General features: G+C 53.3%; 3 protein-coding genes and 1 non-coding gene across 13 annotated transcripts in view; all 4 read right to left on the reverse strand.

Moving 5' to 3' along the window:
- The window catches only part of STIP1 (stress induced phosphoprotein 1), a 293300-nt gene that overhangs the window by 218801 nt on the left and 53670 nt on the right, over window positions 1-20829 (reverse strand). The gene's annotated exons all lie outside the window — the stretch shown is intronic.
- Window positions 1-20829, reverse strand: part of OTUB1 (OTU deubiquitinase, ubiquitin aldehyde binding 1) — a 238450-nt gene that overhangs the window by 8450 nt on the left and 209171 nt on the right. For 6 of the 10 annotated variants that reach the window (XM_050757211.1, XM_050757214.1, XM_050757209.1 and 3 more), the window contains exons 2-4: window positions 3562-3638; window positions 1879-1940; window positions 1525-1623 (exon numbers count right to left, since the gene is read on the reverse strand). In XM_050757211.1, the coding sequence (XP_050613168.1) occupies window positions 1525-1623; window positions 1879-1940; window positions 3562-3619 (219 nt within the window). In that variant the 5' untranslated portion in view covers window positions 3620-3638. Of the gene's footprint in view, window positions 1-1524; window positions 1624-1878; window positions 1941-3561; window positions 3652-20829 lie in introns of all 10 variants that reach the window. The other 4 variants (XM_050757212.1, XM_050757216.1, XM_050757215.1 and 1 more) reach the window with 2 other exon arrangements.
- On the reverse strand, window positions 13918-16141 carry LOC126935615 (cytochrome c oxidase subunit 8A, mitochondrial). Its single transcript, XM_050757328.1, has 2 exons — window positions 15934-16141; window positions 13918-14245 (listed from the first exon to the last, which is right to left on the reverse strand). Exons 1-2 carry the CDS (start codon window positions 16045-16047, stop codon window positions 14150-14152), a joined length of 210 nt encoding a protein of 69 aa, XP_050613285.1. The 5' UTR covers window positions 16048-16141; the 3' UTR covers window positions 13918-14149.
- On the reverse strand, window positions 20521-20627 carry LOC126936780 (U6 spliceosomal RNA). Its single transcript, XR_007719576.1, has one exon. It is a non-coding gene; the product is annotated as a U6 spliceosomal RNA (small nuclear RNA).

Raw genomic sequence — 20829 nt, forward strand, 5'->3', positions numbered from 1 at the left:
CCTCCGCCTCCCAGGTGCAAGCAATTCTCCTGCCTCAGTCTTTCCAATAGCTGGAACTATAGGCGCTCACCACCACTCCCAGCTAATTTTTGTATTTTTAGTACAGATGGAGTTTTGCCATGTTGACCAGGCTGGTCTCGAACTCCTGACCTCAGGTGATCTGCCCACCTCAACCTCCCAAAGTGCTGGGATTACAGGCATGAGTCACCGTACCCAGCCAGAAGATGCTTTTATTGTCCCTGTTTTATAGATGAGAACACCCATTTTAGAGACACTAAAGGACGTGCCAAGGATACAGCTGTTGAGTAGCAGAGTCTAGATTTGAATCAATGTCTTTTTTTTTTGTTTTTTTTTTGGTTTTTTTGAGACAGTCTTCTTCTGTTGCCCAGGCTGGAGTGCAGTGCTGCAATCTTGGCTCACTGCAACCTCCGCCTCCCAGGTTCAAGCAATTCTCTGCCTCAGCCCCACGAGTAGCTGGGATTACAGGCACCCACCACCACGCCCGGCTAATTTTTGTATTTTTAGTAGAGATGGGGTTTCACCATATCGGCCAGGCTGGTCTCGAACTCCTGACCTCAGGGGATCCGCCCACCTCGGCCTCCCAAAGCGCTGGGATTACAGACATGAGCCACCGTGCCCGGCCCCCCCTTTTTTTTTTTCCTGAGATGAAGTTTTGCTCTTGTCACCAAGGTTGTAGTGCAATGGTGCAACCTTGGCTCCCTATAACCTCCGCCTCCAAGGTTCAAGCAATTCTCCTGCCTCAGCCCAGGAGTAGCTGGGATTACAGGTGCCTGCCACCATGCCCAGCTAATTTTTGTATTTCTAGTAGAGATGGGGTTTCACCATGTCGGCCAGGCTGGTCTCCAACTCCTGACCTCAGAGGATCCGGCCACCTCCTCAAGCACTGGGATTACAGGTGTGAGCCACCGTGCCCGGTCCCCCCTTTTTTTTTTTTTTTTTCCTGAGATGAAGTTTTGCTCTTGTTGCCCAGGCTGGAGTGCAATGGTGCGATCTTGGCTCCCTGTAACTTCCACCTACTGGGTTCAAGCATTGAATCAATGTGTTTTTGAGGCCCCAGCCTGCGCACTTCAAGAACCAGCAAGGCCGGGCGCGGTGGCTCACACCTGTAATCCCACCACTTTGGGAGGCCGAGACGGGCGGATCACAAGGTCAGGAGATCGAGACCATCCTGGTTAACACGGTGAAACCCCGTCTCTACTAAAAAATACAAAAAATTAGCTGGGCGTGGTGGAGGGCGCCTGTAGTCCCATCTACTCAGGAGGCTGAGGCAGGAGAATGGCATGAACCCTGGAGACAGAGCTTGCAGTGAGCTGAGATCATGCCACTGCATTCCAGCCTGGGCGACAGAGCAAGACCCGTCTCAAAAAAAAAAAAAAAGAACCAGTAACGAGAGGTGTCCTCCAACACCCCATTCCCTCAGACCCAGCAGGAAGCAAGTCTGAAGCAGGCACCCTCCTGCCCCATCCCCAGGGTGCTTCCCACCCACTCTGGCCAGGCTCCCACCTTGATCTTCTGTTGATAGACGTTGTCATCTTCGGCATACTCCTTGTATAGGACCGAGAGCTCCAGCCGCTCTGACACCAGAGGGTTCTGCACAGCAATCTGGAGGAGGCAGGGATCCGTCATGTCCCAGCAGGGAGATGGAGTGACCCATGCCTAACAGTCAGAATAACTACAAAAGGGCTGGGCTGGTCACCCAGTGACACAGCAACCCCCAGAAAAGCACCAGTACCTAGCATAGCCTAGGGAGGAAGGAGCTTCCAAAGTAGAGACAGACAACAGGCCTCAAGCCCAGCCTATGCATTTCCACAATGGGGCTGCTGGCCACTGCCTCCCTTGCCCACTGCAGCCCCTCACCTCTTGCTGAATTCGGTCCTGCTGAGCCATGATGGCTTCATCGTAGGCCAGACAGTTAACACCTGGGAAAAGGAAAAAAGCCAAAGATTACAGGAGGTCCTGGCCGTCTCCACTGCAGGCAGCTGGGCCAGGGACAACAGCAGCCCAGGGGCAGGACGACAGGCTTCGAATCTGGAAACAGGTGTGTTACATTCTGCTCCACCTCCACTGTGTCATCTTGGCAAAGTCCCTTCCCCTTCTGGGCTTTCATTTCCTCATCTTTAAAATGAAGGGGCAGAGGTGCACTGTGGTACCCCTAACGTGCACTCTTCCAGCTCTGACACCCCCTTCCTCGCGTTAACATCACTTCCCAGCAGCCTAGGAATGTTCTGGGGCCAGGCGTGGTCTCTTGCAGAAAGTAGGATGAGGAGGCAGAGTCCTGGGCTGGAGGAGAGCTTCCTGTGAGCCTGCACTTTACTCCATCACCGCCTTCATCCTCTTGCGGTGCTGGATATTGCTAATGGTGCCCATTTTACAATTAACAGAATAAATGCAGAGAGGTGAAGCAATCTGCCCAAGGTCACAACTAGCAAAGACCTGTGGTCAAACCCAGGTTGGTCTAATTCCAGGCTGAGCTCTTCAGCACAATACCTATCCTTGGCTACCACATGGCTGAGACCTTTCCTCAACTGTAAAATGGGGCGAGTACCCCCGCCTTTCTTAGAGACATACCAGTACGTGCTCTAGGATTATCAGTCAGCTGGGCAGCTCCACCCTGTCGACCCCACTGTGAGCAGCTATCGGTGAGTAGCCAGGACACCTGAATTTGAGTCCTGGCTCTCTCTCAATGTCATCGTGAACAAGTCCCTTCCGGGGCCTAGTTTTCCCACTTCTCATTCCCACAAGTGTTCGGTGAGAGTGAGGTGTGTGTGCTGAATGACTTTTAAGGTCAACCCTTTTGGGGCTCGCCATCCCAAATTCTTGGCTGGGCGTCGACCTCCCTTTTTCGTACTGCTTTGCAAAAGAGCTGTCCCTGCCACCCAATGACCTACGCGGTCCCCATGGCCCAACTCACAGGCGGGAAAAGACAGTGGGACCATTTTTGAACGGCCCATCTCCTCAGGAGACTAACAATGCCTAGGCAGGTGGAAAGGGGCTGCAAGGCCAGAAGTGGCGGCTCTACCAGAAAAAGTCGCAGGCCTCAGGGACAGATCCCGCAGCCCCTCACATCCCAGGGCCGCCTGCGACATCCCGAACGGCCCGCCCGGACGTTTGTGCTCTGTAGCCCAGCAAAACTTGAGGCCCTCAAGGCGCGGGTCGCCGCTGGAGCAGGTCGGGGGGCTCGGCCCTGGCCTAGGCCTCAGCCTGACTGCGAGGACCGGGGCGGGAGGGCTCGGGGCCCCTGGAGCCGGGAGCCCAGGGGCCGGGCAGAGGGCGGGGCGGCCCAGGCCCCGCCCCGGGCGCGCACGATGGAGAAGGGCCGCCGGCCTTGGCCCGCCTCGCCCGTCCTCCCTCCCGGCCGGGGGTCGCTGCGGTAGCTCCTTCCATTGTGAGGGGGAGGGGAGGCAGCGGAGGTGGAGGAAGGGACCCCCCGCGCACCTCGACCCTAGGGCCGGCGGCCCTGTCTCCCCTCCCTCCTCGGGAGCAGCTGGCCCGGCATCGCCCCCACTAGCCTGGGCCGGACATCCCTCATTGGAGCTGTACCTTCGGAGTCGCTGCCCAGCGGCTCCTGCTTCTGCTGCTGAGGTTCCTCCGCCGCCATCTTTAAACAGCGCCGCACTGCCGACCGCTTCCGGGTTGCCAATTGCCCTCCTCCCGGAAGTGAGCCCCTCCTCGTGGCCCCGCCTTGGCAACGGCCCTAGCAACGGGATCCCCTTAGGCGTTGTCAAGGAATCGGCTTCCACTCCGGTGGCAGGTGCTAGCACGCCAGGCCCACCGACCTGAGACCTGTAGGAGAGGCCGGCCGCCCCGGGTCCGCATCTCCACCCCACACAGTGGTTTGGCTCCATCTTCCCAGCCTCCCAAAGTTCCCGGTGGTGATTGCAGAGCCTCCTGGAGCCAATTCCGTTTTCTTTTCCCTGGAGTTTGAAACGCGGATCGTGTTATTGAGAGAAGTAGGAAGGTGAAATTAAAATCACCAATGGCAGCATTCCTGCTGCGGGCTTCGGCACGCACTGCATGCGACCACTGCTGCAGTGCGGAGCAGCATCTGGCCCAGGAGACAGGAAGTCGGCCAACGCCAGGGCGCCCGCGGAGCCCCACATCAGTGGCCCCGCGGAGCCTGGGTTCTCTGCCGGCTTTGGTGAGCTGCTTCCGGCAGGGAGGCGGCGTCCCTTGGTGTCGAGGCCAAAGCCTCGGACCTAACTTTGGGCTCTGTGTCCTTCTGGTTGTGACAAAGCAGGGCCTTTAAAAAAAAAAGAAAGAAAGAAAGAAAGAAATAAGGAAGAAAAGAAAGGGTCTCACTATGTTGCATAGGGTAGTCTCGAACTCCTGGGCACAAGTGATCTTCGGGCCCTGCCTGAAGAGTAGCTGAGATTCCAGCCACGAGCCACCACTAAAGCAGGGTTTTTATAAAAGCAAAGACTTCACAAAAGAGAAAAATAACGGTTGCCAAGAGTCAAGCAGAGGTGCTGGAGGGAAGTGGATGTGGCTGTGAAAGGGAAAGTCTGGATTGTTGCGAAGGTGGAAATGCGCAATACCCTGACTGTGTCAGTAGTCTGGTGTAGGCTTTACTACATTTTTGCAAGATGTTAGTGGGGGCAGGGGAGACTGAGTAAAGGATACATGGAATCTTTATAATTTATTTAAGTTCCCTGTGAATTATCTAAAAATTATGTTTAATTTTTTTTTGTTTGTTTGGGTTTTTTTTTTTAGAGAGTCTTGCTGTTGCCCAGGCTTTAGTGCAGTGGCGCTATCTCAGCTCACTGCAACCTCCACCTCCCAAGTTCAAGCAGTTCTCCTGCCTCAGCCTCTCGAGTAGCTGGGACCCACGCCCGGCTAATTTTTTGAATTTTTAGTAGAGACAGGGTTTCACCATGTTGGCCAGGCTGGTCTCAATCTCCTGACCTCGCAATCCGCCCACCTTGGTCTCCCAAAGTTTTGGGATTACAGGCATGAGCCACCACGCCCAGCCACGTTTAATTTCTCAAATGGCAAAGATGGCTGGGTCTGGTGGGTTATGCCTGTAATCCCAGCATTTTGGGAGGCCAAGTTGGGAGAATTGCTTGAGCCCAGGAGTTGGAGACCAGCCTGGGCAACACAGGGAGACCCACCCCTGCATCTCTACAAAAAATTAAAAAAAAAAAAAAAAAAAATTGGCCGGATCTTTTTATGACCATCATCCTTTAGCACTTAAGGAGGCTGCCTCAGGCCATCCCAAACAGCCTCATCGGGTCCTGCAAGGACAGGAGTGGAGTATGACCAAGCGGTTTCATTAGTTGGCGCCAGTCCTGGAGTGGATGCAGTTGGTACCTGGGTTCACCAAACTCAGCCCACCCTGACCTTCTCACAGCAAGGTTTCTCACACAAGCAAGATGTAAAATGCCACATCTTACACATTACGCAGCAACATCACACATTACTATTTATTGGGTCATTAGATCTTTGGGGTTGCTTCCAAACTCAAGAAAACAAAAGGTCCCTCCATGTGGACCCCATGGCTATCAAACCGTTCATTCCTTTTCCCTTTTCCCTTTTTGAACCATGAAATCCATAACCGCCAGTCAGACCCGCAACCAGCAGGAGAGAAATGGTACCAAATGAAGGGCAAATATTTTGATAACAAAGATATTTATTTCTATTTGGCTTTTAAAAATCTTCAGAATAGCTCTATCCCTTCCCCCCTTACCTGGACTAGGGGGTCCATGCAGTGGAGCTGGGATTGGGACTAACGACAGGACAGGGAACAGCTGCTCTAGAGAGTGGAAGGGACGCCCTGTGGTGGCTCAGTGCTGGCCCGCAGCCAGGCTGCCAGTGCCAAGTGAATGCCTCCTCCTACTCAAGGCTGTGGGTCTTTTTTTTTTTTTTAGTTTTTTGAGATGGAGTCTCACAGGGTCATGCCTGTGATCCCAGCACTTTGGGAGGCCAAGATGGGCGGATCACGAGGTCAGGAGATTGAGACCATCCTGGCTAACACGGTGAAACCCCGTCTCTACTAAAAAATACAAAAAACTAGACGGGCAAGGTGGCAGACGCCTGTAGTCCCAGCTACTAGGGAGGCTGAGGCAGGAGAATGGCATAAACCCGGGAGGCGGAGCTTGCAGTGAGCTGAGATCCGGCCACTGCACTCCAGCCTGGGCGACAGAGCGAGACTCCGTCTCAAAAAAAAAATAAATAAATAAGGCTGGGCGTGGTGGCTCAAGCCTGTAATCCCAGCACTTTGGGAGGCCGAGACGGGCGGATCACGAGGTCAGGAGATCGAGACCATCCTGGCGAACACCGTGAAACCCCGTCTCTACTAAAAAATACAAAAAACTAGCCGGGCGAGGTGGCGGGCGCCTGTAGTCCCAGCTACTCGGGAGGCTGAGGCAGGAGAATGGCGTAAACCTGGGAGGCGGAGCTTGCAGTGAGCTGAGATCCGGCCACTGCACTCCAGCCCGGGCGACAGAGCGAGACTCCGTTTCAAAAAAAAAAATAAAATAAAAATAAAAATAAATAAATAAAATAAAATAAAATAAATAACTGTTCTCTTATCCCCATTCCATCTGTCCTGTTAATTTTACCATGTGAGGATTTTGGTTCTCTATCCTGAAGCATCTAAATCCCACCTGCAGGCCGAGCACGGTGGCTCACACCTGTAATCCCAGCACTTTGGGAGGCCGAGGTGTGTGGATCACCTGAGATCAGGAGTTCGAGACCGGCCTGGCCAACGTGGTGAAATATAAAAAATTAAAATATAAAAAATTAGCCGGTGTGGTGGCAGGCGCCTGTAATCCCAGCTGCTGGGAAGGCTGAGGCAGGAGAACCGCTTGAACCCGGGGGATGCAGGTTGCAGTGGGCCGAGATCACGTCACTTCACTCCAGCCTGGGCAAAAGAGTGAGACTCCACCTCAAAAAATAAAAAAATAAAATCCTTGGCCAGGCACGGAGACTCACACCTGTAATCCCAGCACTTTGGGAGGCCGAGGCAGGTGGATAATGAGCTCAGGAGTTTGAGACCAGCCTGGTCAAGATAGTGAAACCCTGTCTCTACTAAACACAAAAATTAGCCAGGCACGGTGGCAGGCGCCTGTAATCCCAGCTACTCAGGAGACTGAGGCAGGAGAATCACTTGAACCCAGGTGGCAGAGGTTGCAGTGAGCCGTGACTACACCACTGCACTCCAGCTTGGGCAACAGAGTGAAACTGTCTCAAAATAAATAAAGTAATTAATTAAATTAAATTAAATTAAACCCACCTGCAGATTTGCCAGGAGCCCCTGGCACAGCCCCAGACATTTGTCTCTGCTCCCCAATTTGCCACCCTGGAAATGGTTCCATGCTGCTGGTCCTGGCTGTCAAAGGCCTGTAATGACACAGGCAGCACAGGCGCTTGGTTGAGGCTGCATGTCGGAGACAGTCACAGAGGTGACAGGCAGCAGCCAGAGTGCCAACATGGCACAGATGCCTCCTCACAGCAACCTGCCAGACTGGTACCTGCCCAGGCCCCACATCCATGTCCATGGGATTCCATCAGGTGGAGGGAGGGGAGGAGACCCCATAGTTGGACTCAGGGACTGTGAAACCTCGGCCTTAGAGGAAGTTTACACAACAGCCCAGAGGCCCCAAAGGGCCACATGGCTCCAGACCCACCCGATCTCTTCTGCCTCTGCCTCTCAGGGAAGGGAGCCAGGCTGAACGGACTAAGACAACAGGGGCATGGCATGGGCCCTGGAACAGCCACAGTCCTCACAGGAAGGCATGACCAGCCAAAAGCCTTGAAGGGTGGGCCACCCATGGGGGTTAGGTGACCATTCTCAGTGCAGGCTTGGGAGCTGGGCAGCTGCCCAGACAGCAGGAGTAGGGGCATGCTTGGCCCCCACATGAACCTTGCATCGTACCCACAAGAGTCCCCAGACAGCAGCCCCGAAATCGTGGTCTAGGGAGGTTTTGATGGCAGCAAAGGCTGATGCGGCAGAGCAGGGTCTGTACCTCAGGGCCATCAGTTGAGCTGTGAGTGACCTGCAAGATTCAGACCTTCTAAGGCCAAAAGCAAGCAGAGGGGCAGAGGCAATGCAGGCAGAGCCCCTCCTAAGCAACTCACAGCGCCCCAGTCCTCGCTGGGGCACCCACTGTAGGTGCTGTACGTTCACTTCACTCTCCGCCTGCAGAGGGTCCCAGCAACTGGTCCCAGCCCCTCCCCAGGGCCTCACAGCACCACATGATGCATTACTTTCCTTATTGCTTCGGTAACAAGTCACCACAAACCTAGTGGCTTAAAACAACACAAATTTATTCTCTTTCAGTTTTTTGGTTTTGTTTGTTTGTTTTGAGACAGTCTCGCTCTGTCCCTCAGGCTGGAGTGCAGTGGTGCGATCTCGGCTCACCACAAGCCCCGCCTCTCGGTGCATGCCATTCTCCTGCCTCAGTCTCCTGAGTAGCTGGGATTACTCGTCTCAAAAAAAAAAGGAAACTCAAGATAATGGGCTGGGCGCGGGGGCTCACGCCTGCGATCCCAGCACTTTGGGAGGTCAAGGTAGGAGGATCACCTGAAGTTAGGAGCTGGAGACTAGCCTGGCCAACATGGTGAAACCCTGTCTCTACTAAAAATACAAAAATTAGCCAGGTGCGGTGACGGGCGCCTGTAGTCCCAGCTACTCAGGAGGCTGAGGCAGGAGAATCGCTTGAACCTGGGAGGCGGCGGCTGCAGTGAGCCAATCATGCCACTGTACTCCAGCCTGGGCAACAGAGCAAGACTCCATCTCAAAAAAAAAAAAAAAAGAAAAGAAGAAGGCCAGGCGTGGTGGCTCATGCCTATTCCAGCACTTTGGGAGGCCGAAGCGGGTGGATCACCTGAGATCGGGAGTTCAAGACCAGCCTGACCAACATGGAGAAACCCCATCTCTACTAAAAATACAAAATTAGCCGGGCGTGGGTCCCAGCTACTCAGGAGGCTGAGGCAGGAGAATCCCATGAACTCGGGAGGCAGAGGTTGCAGTGACCCGAGGTCGCACCATTTCACCCCAGCCTGGGCAACAAGAGCGAAACTCCATCTCGAAAAAAAAGAAAAAGAAAAACTCAAGATAATACTTTTTCCAGTGCCACGTCCTTGCTGTGTGCAGCCCCATGGCTATGAGACCAGCACCTCATCTGTGCCCACAGCCAGAGGAAAGCAGCCCTGAGTCAACCAAGGGCCAGGCCACTGAGGGCCCTCTACTCAGGAAGTGCGGGCCTGGGGAGAATGCCCCGGCCTCCCACACCGCAGTGGCTGGCTGTGGTTGGTCCCCAGGGCCAGTGAGCTGCCAGCTAGGCCAGGAGATGGGCCTGAGAGGACAGGCAGGGGGCGCTCAGGTCCCACCTCCACAGGGACTAATGTAAGCAGAAAAGCCTCCCAGAACCATGCACAGAACAAGGGGTGGTCCTGTTGTGTGGGAGATGGCCATGAGACCCCTCCATCCAGAAACAAGGGAGTTGTTGAGGTACCTGTATGTGGCAGGTGGATTCTCCTAGGTCAGTACCCCATCCTGGCTCCAGATCCAGCACGGACTCACTTCTCCCTGGCTGATGCTCCCACCGAGCACACCTGCAGCATTCTGAACCCCACCACGGGCAACAGGTCCAGGCAGCTTCTCCCTGGCCCTCCAGCCAGGCCCTGTCCCTTCAGCCTTAGATACAAAGTCTGGCTTGTGTGGAAGGAAAGGAGCCACCTAGGAGGCAGAGGACAATTTCCTAACACTCGGGAAACAGCTATAGCAGAAGCTGAACCCACTACAGTATCGGGCACTGGGCCCCACAGGCTTCCCTGGGCATCACGCAGAAAAGCCAAGCAAGACCAGACTACGGCAGGAGAGTCGGGTCCACCCTCAGCTCTGTCAACATAAATCAGGAAACAGCCTGCAGAACAGGAGCTGGGAAGACCTGTGTTCAGACACCCAGGGCCTGAGGCCAACCACAGCCCTCCCCTCTCACCTGACATCTTTGCCCACTATTCTGGGCACAGGCGTCCTGGCAGCCTCAGCTCCACAGGGGAGACTGAACCTGTGTCTGTTCAGAAATCAGCCGAGTGACCCCAGCAAAAAGGATGCAAAGGAAAGGTAAAGCCATGTCTTCCTCGAGGCTGGAACCCGGCAGGTCTGTGTTTCTTCCAGCTGCTGGCAATCAGGACTCCAGCTCAGTGCAGTGTTTCTGAACTTCGCCCCTGCTGAGGTACTTCCTGCCCCTCACACACCAGGAGAATCACTGAGGAAGGACTCCTGGGGACGGAGGAATGGTAGATTCCCCAAGTCAAACAGAGGAGGAGAAAGGGAAGCTGGCAGATAGAACAAGGAAGGCCAATTAGTCCACAACCATGTATGGAAAGTGTTGGAAGGAAAGGGGCCCCCGAGTTGACATTTAAAAAGCAAGCAGTGGCCGGCAGCGATGGCTCACACCTGTAATCCCAGCACTTTGGGAGGCTGAGGCGGGCAGATATTGAGGTCAAGAGATCCAGACTATCCTGGCCAACATGGTGAAACTCCGTCTCTACTAAAAATACAAAAATTAGCTGGGCGTAGTGGCACACGCCTGTAGTCCTAGCTACTTGGGAGGCTGAGGCAGAAGAATCACTTGAATCCAGGAGGCAGAGGTTGCAGTGAGCTGAGATCGCACCACTGCACTCCAGCCTGGCAACAGAGCAAGACTCTGTCTTTTTTTTTTTTGAGACGGAGTCTCGCTCTGTCACCCAGGCTGGAGTGCAGTGGCACGATCTCAGCTCACTGCAAGCTCCGCCCCCCGGGTTCACGCCATTCTCCTGCCTCAGCCTCCCAAGTAGCTGGGACTATAGGCGCCCGCCACCTCGCCCGGCTAGTTTTTTGTATTTTGTAGTAGTGAAGGGGTTTCACCGTGTTAGCCAGGATGGTCTCGATCTCCTGACCTTGTGATCCGCCTGTCTCGGCCTCCCAAAGTGCTGGGATTACAGGCGTGAGCCACCGCGCCCGGCCAAGACTCTGTCTTTAAAAAAAAAAAAAAAAAAAAAATGCAAGCAGCCAGGCGCAGTGGCTCACGCCTGTAGTCCCAGCACTTTGAAAGGCTGAGGTAGGAGGATCACTTGAGCCCAGGAGTTTGAGATCAGCCTAGCCAACATTAAGACCCCATCTCTAGGCCGGGCGCGGTGGCTCAAGCCTGTAATCCCAGCACTTTGGGAGGCCGAGACGGGTGGATCACGACGTCAGGAGATCGAGACCATCCTGGCTAACACGGTGAAACCCCGTCTCTACTAAAAAATACAAAAAATTAGCCGGGCGAGGTGGCGGGCGCCTGTAGTCCCAGCTACTCGGGAGGCTGAGGCAGGAGAATGGCGTGAACCCGGGAGGCGGAGCTTGCAGTGAGCTGAGATCCGGCCACTGCACTGCAGCCTGGGTGACAGAGCGAGACTCCGTCTCAAAAAAAAAAAAAGACCCCATCTCTACAAGAAAATTTTTTTTTTTTTTTTGAGACAGGGTCTTGCTGTGACGCCCAGGCTGGACTGCAGTGGCGCAATCTCTGCTCACTGCAACTTCCGCCTCCTGGGTTCAAGCGATTCTCCTGCCTCAGCCTCCCCAGTAGCTGAGATTACAGGCGTGCACCACTATGCCCAGCTAATTTTTTTTTTGTATTTTTAGTGGAGACAGCGTTTCACCATCTTGGCTAGCTGGTTTCAAACTCCTGACCTCAGGTGATCCATCCGCCTCAGCCTCCCAAAGTGCTGGGATTACAGACGTGAGCCACTGTGCCCAGCCAAGAAAATGTTTTAAGAAACTAGCCAGGCATGGCTGGGAGCAGTGGCTCATGTCTGTAATCCCAGTACTTTGGGAGGCCGAGGTGGGTGGATCACGAGGTCAGAAGTTCGAGACCAGCCTGACCAACAGGGTGAAACCCCGTCTCTACTAAAAAAATAAAAATTAAGCCGGGCGCGGTGGCTCATGCTTGTAATCCCAGCACTTTGGGAGGCCAAGGCGGGCGGATCACAAGGTCAGGAGATCGAGACCACGGTGAAACCCCGTCTCTACTAAAAAATACAAAAAAAAAAAACTAGCCAGGCGAGGCGGCGGGCGCCTGTAGTCCCAGCTACTCGGGAGGCTGAGGCAGGAGAATGGCGGGAACCTGGGAGGCAGAGCTTGTAGTGAGCTGAGATCCGGCCACTGCACTCCAGCCTGGGTGACAGAGCGAGACTCCGTCTCAGAAAAAAATAAATAAATAAAAATAAAAATAAAAATAAAAAATAAATAAATAAATAAAAATTTTTTAAAAATACCATTAACTGGGCATGGTGGCAGGCGCCTGGAATCCCAGTTACTCAGGAGGCTGAGGCAGGAGAATCACTTGAACCCGGGAGGTGGAGGTTGCAGTGAGCCAAGATTGCTCCAGTACACTCCAGCCTGGGCAACAGAGTGAGACTCAGTCTCAAAAAAAGAAGAGGAAGAAACTAGCCAAGCATAGTGGTAGCACATGCCTATAGTCCCAGCTACTGGGGTATGACCTGTAGTGGGAGGATCACTTGAGCCTGGGAGGTCAAGGCTGCAGTCAGAATTCAAGGTTACAGAGCTGTGATTGCACCACTGCAGTCCAGCCTCAAAAAAAAAAAAGGGCTGGGAGCAGTCTCTCACACCTGTTAATCCCAGCACTTTGGGAGGACGAGGAGGGTGGATCACAAGGTCGAGTTTGAGACCAGTCTGGCCAACATGGTGAAATACCATCTCTATTAAGAATACAAAAATTAGCCAGGTATGGTGGCATGCCCTGTAATCCCAGCTACTCAGGAGGCTGAGGCAGGAGAATTGCTTGAACACCAGAGGCAGAGGTTGCAATGAACCGAGATCGCACCACTGCACTCCAGCCTGGATAACAGAGCAAGACTCTGTCTTTAAAAAAAAAAAAAAAAAAAATGGCCGGGCGCGGTGGCTCAAGCCTGTAATCCCAGCACTTTGGGAGGCCGAGACGGGCGGATCACGAGGTCGGGAGATCGAGACCATCCTGGCTAACATGGTGAAACCCCGTCTCTACTAAAAAATACAAAACTAGCCGGGCGAGGTGGCGGGCGCCTGTAGTCCCAGCTACTGGGGAGGCTGAGGCAGGAGAATGGCGTAAACCCGGGAGGTGGAGCTTGCAGTGAGCTGAGATCCGGCCACTGCACTCCAGCCTGGGCGGCAGAGCAAGACTCCGTCTCAAAAAAAAAAAAAAAAAAAAAAAAAAAAGGCAAGATTGCCGGGCACTGTGGCTATAACCTCAGCACTTTGGGAGGCCGAGGCAGGCGAATCACTTGAGGTCAAGAGGAGTTCAAGACCAGCCTGGCCAACATGGTGAAACCTTGTCTCTACTAAAAATACAAAAAAAATTTAGCCAGGCTTGGTGGTGTGCACCTGTAATGCCTCGAGAGGCTGAGGCAGGAGAACTGCTTGAACCTGAGAGGTGGAGGTTGCAGTGAGCCAAGATCATACCACCGCACTCCAACCTGGGCAATAGAGCGGGACTCAGTCTCAAAAAAAAAAAAAAGCCAAGATTCTGCAAAGTCCCTACCCCCAGTTAGGAAGGGCACCAGCACCTAAGAAATGAAGTCCACCAAAAAGGAAGACTAGAGAAGGTTGGCCCGTTAGAGGAAAGGCTTCTAGCTGAAGATCCAGCCCCAGTGGGACAGACACACACACACACACAGACACACACATGCCCCCACTGGGCTTTGCACAAACAAGGGAGCTGGAGGCGATGAGCCAGAAAAACTGCCCAATGACAAAAGGCTTTGTCTTCTCAGGAAGCCAGGCACCATTTAAAGGCACGGAAGCACACAAGGAGACCAGCTGAGGCAGGCACACACAACCCACCACAGGGCAGTCAGCCGGGCACTCTTCTCCACACCCCCACCCAGTGCCAGTGGAGGCATGAGCCCAGGGAGGAGGGAAGGCACAATGAATTTCTGAAGTAAAGTTTAAATAGATTTTATTGTTACAAGGGGGATCCCACCAAGCAGGGTCAATGACCCCCCAGGAGGTCACCATGGAGACATCAAGAGGTCATGATTGCAGAAGAGGTGACTGGAATTGAACGACATGATCCAGGGGAGGCCGGCCAGAAATGCAGTAACATGACCAGGATAGGCCGGTGGGGCTGGTCAGGTCACAGTGTGAGGAGCAGAATGGCCCCCTTCACTCCGGCCTCTTGTAGTCGTCCAGGTGTGACAGGATCCAGCCCGATGGCAGGAAGAGGCTTACAAAGCAGGAGGTAAGCCCAATGGCCTTTTCCTACACAAAGCACAAGAAAGAAGGCACCTCGGAGTCAGTATTCCCCTAGGCTCTCTAAGTCCTAGCAGTTCCCAGGCAGCAGAAAGCCCCCCTCAGGGAGCCAGGACTCAGAGGCAAGTGGGAGGCCCCTCATCCTCACATTAAAGGAATCCACGCTCCAGGGAGCAGACAGAGCAGATCCAAGGCTCCACTAACCCTTGAGGTAAAGGGTCAGTTATAAGGAGGGGGAGGAGTGAGAGGAAAGAGAGACAGCTGGGGTGAGGGTTCAAGGAGAAATCCACCACCAGATCACAAAGGAAGGGAAAGGAAGCAGGACTTATTGAAACCTGGTTTGTTTGTTTTTTTGAGACAGAGTCTTACTCTGTCACCCAGGCTAGAGTGCAGTGGCATGATCTCCGTTCACTGCAGACTTGGCCTCCTGGGTTCAAGAGATTCTCCTGCCTCAGCCTCTCGAGTAGCTGGGATTACAGGCGCCTGCCACCGTGCCCGACTAATTTTTGTATTTTTTAGTAGAAACAGGGTTTCACCATCTTGGCCAGGCTGGTCTCGATCTCCTGACCTCATGATCCACCCTCCTCGGCCTCCCAAAGTGCTGGGATTACAGGCATGAGCCACTGTGCCCGGCCTGAAACCTGTTTTAAAGCTGGTCTGGGGCGGGCATGGTGGCTCACGCCTGTAATCCCAGCAATTTGGGAAGCCAAGGCTGGCGGATCACAAGATCAGGAGTTAGAGACCAGCCTGGCCAACATGGTGAAACCCCGTCTCTATTAAAACTACAAAAAATTAGCCGGGAGTCGTGGTGGGCGCCCGTAATCTCAGCTACTCGGGAGGCTGAGGCAGGAGAATCGCTTGAACCCGGGAGGCGGAGGTTGCAGTGAGCCAAGATCGCACCACTGCACTCCAACCTGGGCGACAAAGCAAGACTCTGTCTCAAAAAAAACAAACAAAAAAAGAAAAGCTTGTTTGTTAACACCCAGGATCCTTGCATGGGCCAGTAACTCCAAAACTGTACCTATCCTTCCTTGCCTTAAAACCCCCTCCCAGGCCGGGCGCGGTGGCTCACGCCTGTAAGCCCAGCACTTTCAGAGGTTGAGGGAAGCGGATCAAGAGATAGAGACCATCCTGGCCAACATGGTGAAACCCCGTCTCTACTAAATATACAAAATTCAGCTGGGCATGGTGGCGCGCGCCTGTAGTCCCAAGCTATTCGGGAGGCTGAGGCAGGAGAATCGCTTGAACCCGGGAGGCGGAGGTTGCAGTGAGCCGAGATCGCGCCACTGCACTCCAGCCTGGCGACAGAGCGAGACCCCGTCTCAAAATAAATAAATAAAATAAAATGCCGGTAACAACCATTATCGTCGCTGACAGCGTCAGGCATCCCCCAATGAACCAATGAGAAAATGGGCTCGAGGCAGTGCAGCGAGGAGGCGACAGGTGAGTGAGGGCCTGACGGGACCTGAGCCGAGATCCTGGGGCGGTGGGGAAAGACCTAACGCCGACAGCCCCGACTGTCGCCCGGGCACTGTCCCCGTCGTTCGCGCCCTCCAGACATGCCCAAACCGGCAATGCTGCTCCCCGCTACGCTGCGGGGCGCGGGGTGCGGGGCATTCTCAGGACCGCCTGAGGTCAGCAAGGCAGAAGGGGCAAGCCCACGGCGCCTCCCGTGCTCTTCCCGGCCAGTTCCTCACCATGATCCCAAGCTCCTCCTCCGGCGGCATCGAATGGACCTTGGCGCGCGGCACTGGGAGCCGCCGGGCCGAGCCTGTCAAGCCCCGCAGCAGCAGGGACGTCAGGACGGACATGATGACACGGAGTACACCACAAAAAGCTGTCAGCCGTAGCCCAAGGTCAGCAAGCAAAAATGGCTGCGCCGGCCGGAAGTTCCGGCATTGGGGAGGCCGGGAAACGGCGGCCCGGAAGTCTCTAGGAAATGACGCAAGAACACACCCCCTACCGCTGTTGGCAGTTTTTGGCGCGTTCCTCGAAACAGCCAATTGACACCTTCCTACCGCTATGGGCGGAGCACAAAAGGGCTCTTCTTCTGGTTCTGTTCCTCCTCCAAGGCCTATACTTGTGAGTGACATCTCGGTCCACCCAATCATGTACGCGAGAAGCCTAAACTGTTCTTGACTCCTCCCTCCATTCATACTGTTAAATTTCTCTCTATTCAGGCTGGGTGTAGTGGCACACGCCTGTAATCTCAGCACTTTTGGGGAGACTGAGGCGGGCGGATCACCGGAGATCAGGATGTTTGAGACCAGCCTGGCCAACAAGGTGAAACCCCGTCTCTACTAAAAAACAAAAGTAGGGGCTGGGCGCGGTGGTTCACTCCTGTAATACCAGCACTTTGGGAGGACGAGGCAGGTAGATCATCTGAGGTCGGAGTTTGAGACCAGTCTTGCCAACATGGTGAAACCCCGTCTCTACTAAAAATACAAAAATTGGCCGGGCGCAGTGGCTCACGCATGTAGTCCCAACACTTTGGGAGGCCGAGGCGGGTGGATCACCTGAAGTCAACAGTTCGAGACCAGCCTGGCCAATATGGTGAAACCCCGTCTCTATTAAAAATACAAAAATTAGCTGGCATGGTGGCGGGCGCCTGTAATTCCAGCTCGGGAGGCTGAGTCAGGAGAATTGCTGAACCCAGGAGGTGGAGGTTGCAGTGAGCCAAGATTGAGCCATTGCACTCCAGCCTGGGCCACAAAAGCGAAATTCCGTCTCAAAAACAAAAAACAACAATAAAAAAAGTTTGAGAGCAGCCTGGCCAACATGGTGAAATCCCGTCTCTACTAAGAATACAAAGAGAGCAAGACTGTCTCAAAAAAAAAAAAAAAAAGTCTCTATTCAGAGTCCCCTCCTCTCCACCAGGCCTCCATCATTCCTGACACTGACCTAGTAACCAAACTCCCCTCAATTACTCTCAATTACTATTTCACTCTTCGATTCCAGTTACCATGCTGGAGCAGCCAACTTCCCTTTCTTCCAACCCTCCCTCTATCTCTCCCTCCCCCATCCTTTCCTTCTTGGTTTTTTAAACCTAAATCTGACCAAGTCATATATTTTCAGTGGCTCCCCATTGCTTCCTAGGCAAAATCCCAATTCCTGAATGTCACTGTCCAACCTCAACTCTCAAAACTCTTCAATATTCCACACCTTCGACCCTGCTCTCTGATTTCCACCACCAAGCCTTTCGTGGCATTCAAAATGCACTCTGCATTTTGTTGTTGTTGAGACGAGGTCTAGCTCTAAGTCCAGGCTGGAGTGGAGTGGAGTGTGATCTCAGCTTAGTGCAGCCTTGCAACCTCCACCTCCCAGGCTCAAGCCATCCTCCCACCTCACCCTCCGGAGTAGCTGGGATTAAAGGCGTCCACCACCATGCCTGGCTTTTTTTTCCTTTTTTTTTTTTTTTGAGACAGAGCCTTGCTCTGTCGCCCAGGCTGGAATGCAGTGGTGCAATCTTGGCTCACTGCAATCTCTACCTCCCGGATTCAAGCAATTCTCCTGCCTCAGCCTCCTGAGTAGCTGGGATTACAGGCATCTGCCACCATGCCCAGCTATTTTCTGTATTTTCAGTAGAGACAGTGTTTCACCATGTTGGCCAGGCTGGTCTTGAACTCCTGACTTCAGGCGATCCACCCACGTCGGTCTCCCAAGGTGCTGGGATTACAGGTGTGAGCCACCGTGCCCAGCCTTGTTTTTTTTTTTTTTTTTTTTTTTTTTTTTTTTGAGACAGGGTCTCACTCTGTCACCCGGACTGGAGTGCAGTGGTGTGATCTCAGCTCACTGCAACCTCCACCTCCCGGGTTCAAGTGATTCTCCTGCCTCGGCCTCCCTAGTAGCAGGGACTACAGGTGCCTGCCACTGCGCGCAGCTAATTTTTGTATTTTTAGTAGAGACGGAATTTCACCATTTTGGCCAAGGTAGTCTAGAACTCCTGACCTCAGGTGATCCGACTGCCTCTGCCTCCCAAAGTGCTGGGATTACAGGCGTGAGCCACCGCGCCCAGCCTAATTTTTGTAGAAATGGAGGGGGGTCTTGCTATGTTAGCCAAGCTGGTCTCAAACTCGTAAGCTGAAGCGATCCGCCCAGATCAGCCTCCCAAAGTGCTGGGATTACAGGCATGTGCCACCGCGCCTGGCCTGGCCTCTGAACTTTGGGTTTGGTTTTGTTTTGTTTTGTTTTGAGACATGCTGTCACCCAGGCTGGAGTGCAGTGGTGCAATCTCGGCTCACTGCAACCTCCACCTCACTGGTTCAAGCGATTCTCCTGCCTCAGCCTCCCAAGCAGCTGGAATTACACACCCGGCTAATTTTTGCATTTTTAATAGAGACAGGGTTTCACCATGTTGGCCAGCCTGGTCTTGAACTCCTGGCCTCATGTCATCTGCCCGCCTCAGCCTCCCAAAGTGCTGGGATTACAGGCGTGAGCCACTGTGCCCAGCCTTGCTTCTGCATTTTATGTTCATTTTTTCAGCTCCTATCCAGGCTGCCTTTTTCACCAAGCTAACTCCTGCTTCCTGGCTTCCAGTTAATGATACCACTTACTGTATTCAGTGGATACTTGTCAGCCTTTACTGTGTGTTAGGAACTATTGTAGACACCAGTATAAACGAGGTGGATAAAGTTTCTTGTCACAAAGCTGACATTCTGAAGGTAAAAAACAGACAATAAATGGGCACTTAATTAGAAACGATTGTGTAAGTGTCGCGGTGAAAATAAAACGATGATGTGCTAGGAAGATACGTGGGGTGGGACTACTCAGGATGCCTTCACTGGCCACCCCAAGCCTGTGTCTCCTCTCTGTCCAGCAACACCTGTGACAGCCCTGCCCCACATGGTGGGTCTCCATCAAGACTAGGGGCCACCTGAGGGCACAGCCTGTGTTGGTTCACCACTGTTTCCAACCAGACACTCTGAATGTTTCTAAACTGCAGGAGACTGAACAGTATTGAACTTAGGTAGAAGGCAGACAAGGAAAGGGGGTGTGGGACCAGCCACTGGGCCAGGTCTTAATGGTACAACCTCATTCCAGGTTTACAATAATGTCATGAAAGAGATACTACTATTATTTCAATTATTTGAGACAGTGTCTTGCTCTGTTGCCTAGGCTGGAGTGCAGTGTCATGACCACAGCTCACTGCATCCTCGACCTCCCAGGCTCAAGTGATCCTCTTGCCTCAGTTTCCCGAGTAGTTGGGACTACAGGCACACACCGCCATACCTGGCTAACTTTTTATTTTTTGTAGAGTCAGAGTCCCACTATGTTGCCCAGGCTGGTCTTGAACTCCCGGGCTCAAGCAATCCTCCCACCATGGCCTCCCAAAATGCTGGGATTACAGGCGAGAGCCACTGCACCTGGCCTATTTCAAATTTTTTACAAATGAGGAAATAGGCCTGAAGAGTCAGGTGACTTGATCAAGATCATGAAGCTACAAGGCTGCCTTGCCAGGATTACAGGGCGGGTCTGTTTTTTTTTTTTTTTTTTGAGACGGAGTCTCACGCTGTTGCCCAGGCTGGAGTGCAGTGGCGCGATCTCGGCTCACTGCAAGCTCCGCCTCCCGGGTTCCCGCCATTCTCCTGCCTCAGCCTCCTGAGTAGCTGGGACTACAGGCGCCCGCCACCGCGCCCGGCTAATTTTTTTTTTTGTATTTTTAGTAGAGACGGGGTTTCACTGTGGTCTCAATCTCCTGACCTTGTGATCCGCCCGCCTCGGCCTCCCAAAGTGCTGGGATTACAGGCTTGAGCCACCGCGCCCGGCCAACAGGGCGGGTCTGTTGCCTCCAAAACCCATGCTTTTAGCCACCACACATGCTGCTGCAGAGGTGGACTTTCCAGAAGTTCCAGTTTTGACATTGAGGTTAATAACCAAAGTCTGTGGCAGGGGGTGGCGATGGGGTGGCAAGAGATTGAGAAACAGGAGCTTCAGAAGAGAAACCTCAGTCCATGGGTGGTGGGGGCGGGTGTCACAGCAAGGCGGCAATGAACTCGGAGTGCCCTAGAAGGGGAGCTGTGTCTCGGCTTCCTCTGGAGGGATGTGTTCCCAGGCCCCAAGCTCATCCCTCTTCACTGCCCCCTCATCTTCCCCACCCCATTCTAGTTTGTTGTTTGTTTTTGGCTTACAATACCACAAATTTATATTCTTACACTTCTAAAGCTCAGCAATATAAAATCAAGATGTCAGAAGGCCAGTATTTCTTGTCGGGGCTCCAGGGCAGAATCCATTACCTTTTTTAATTTCTAGAAGCCACTTGTATCTCTTGGTTTGTAATCCCTTCAAAAAATATGGAACGCTTCACGAATTTGCGTGTCATCCTTGCACAGGGGCCATGCTAATCTTCTCTGTATCGTTCCAATTTTAGTGTATGTGCTGCCGAAGTGAGCACTGTTTTTTTTTTGACAGAGTCTCGCTCTGTAGCCCAGGCTGGTTTGCCGTGGTACGCTCTCAGCTGACTGCAAACTCTGCCTCCCAGGTTCAAGTGATTCTCCTGCCTCAGCCTCACCAATAGCTGGGATTACAGGCACGTGACACCACGCCTGGCTAATTTTTGTATTTTTAGTAGAGACACGGTTTCACCATGTTGGCCA

Source organism: Macaca thibetana, chromosome 14 (assembly GCF_024542745.1).
Source record: "Macaca thibetana thibetana isolate TM-01 chromosome 14, ASM2454274v1, whole genome shotgun sequence".
NCBI classification, from domain to species: Eukaryota; Metazoa; Chordata; class Mammalia; order Primates; family Cercopithecidae; genus Macaca; species Macaca thibetana.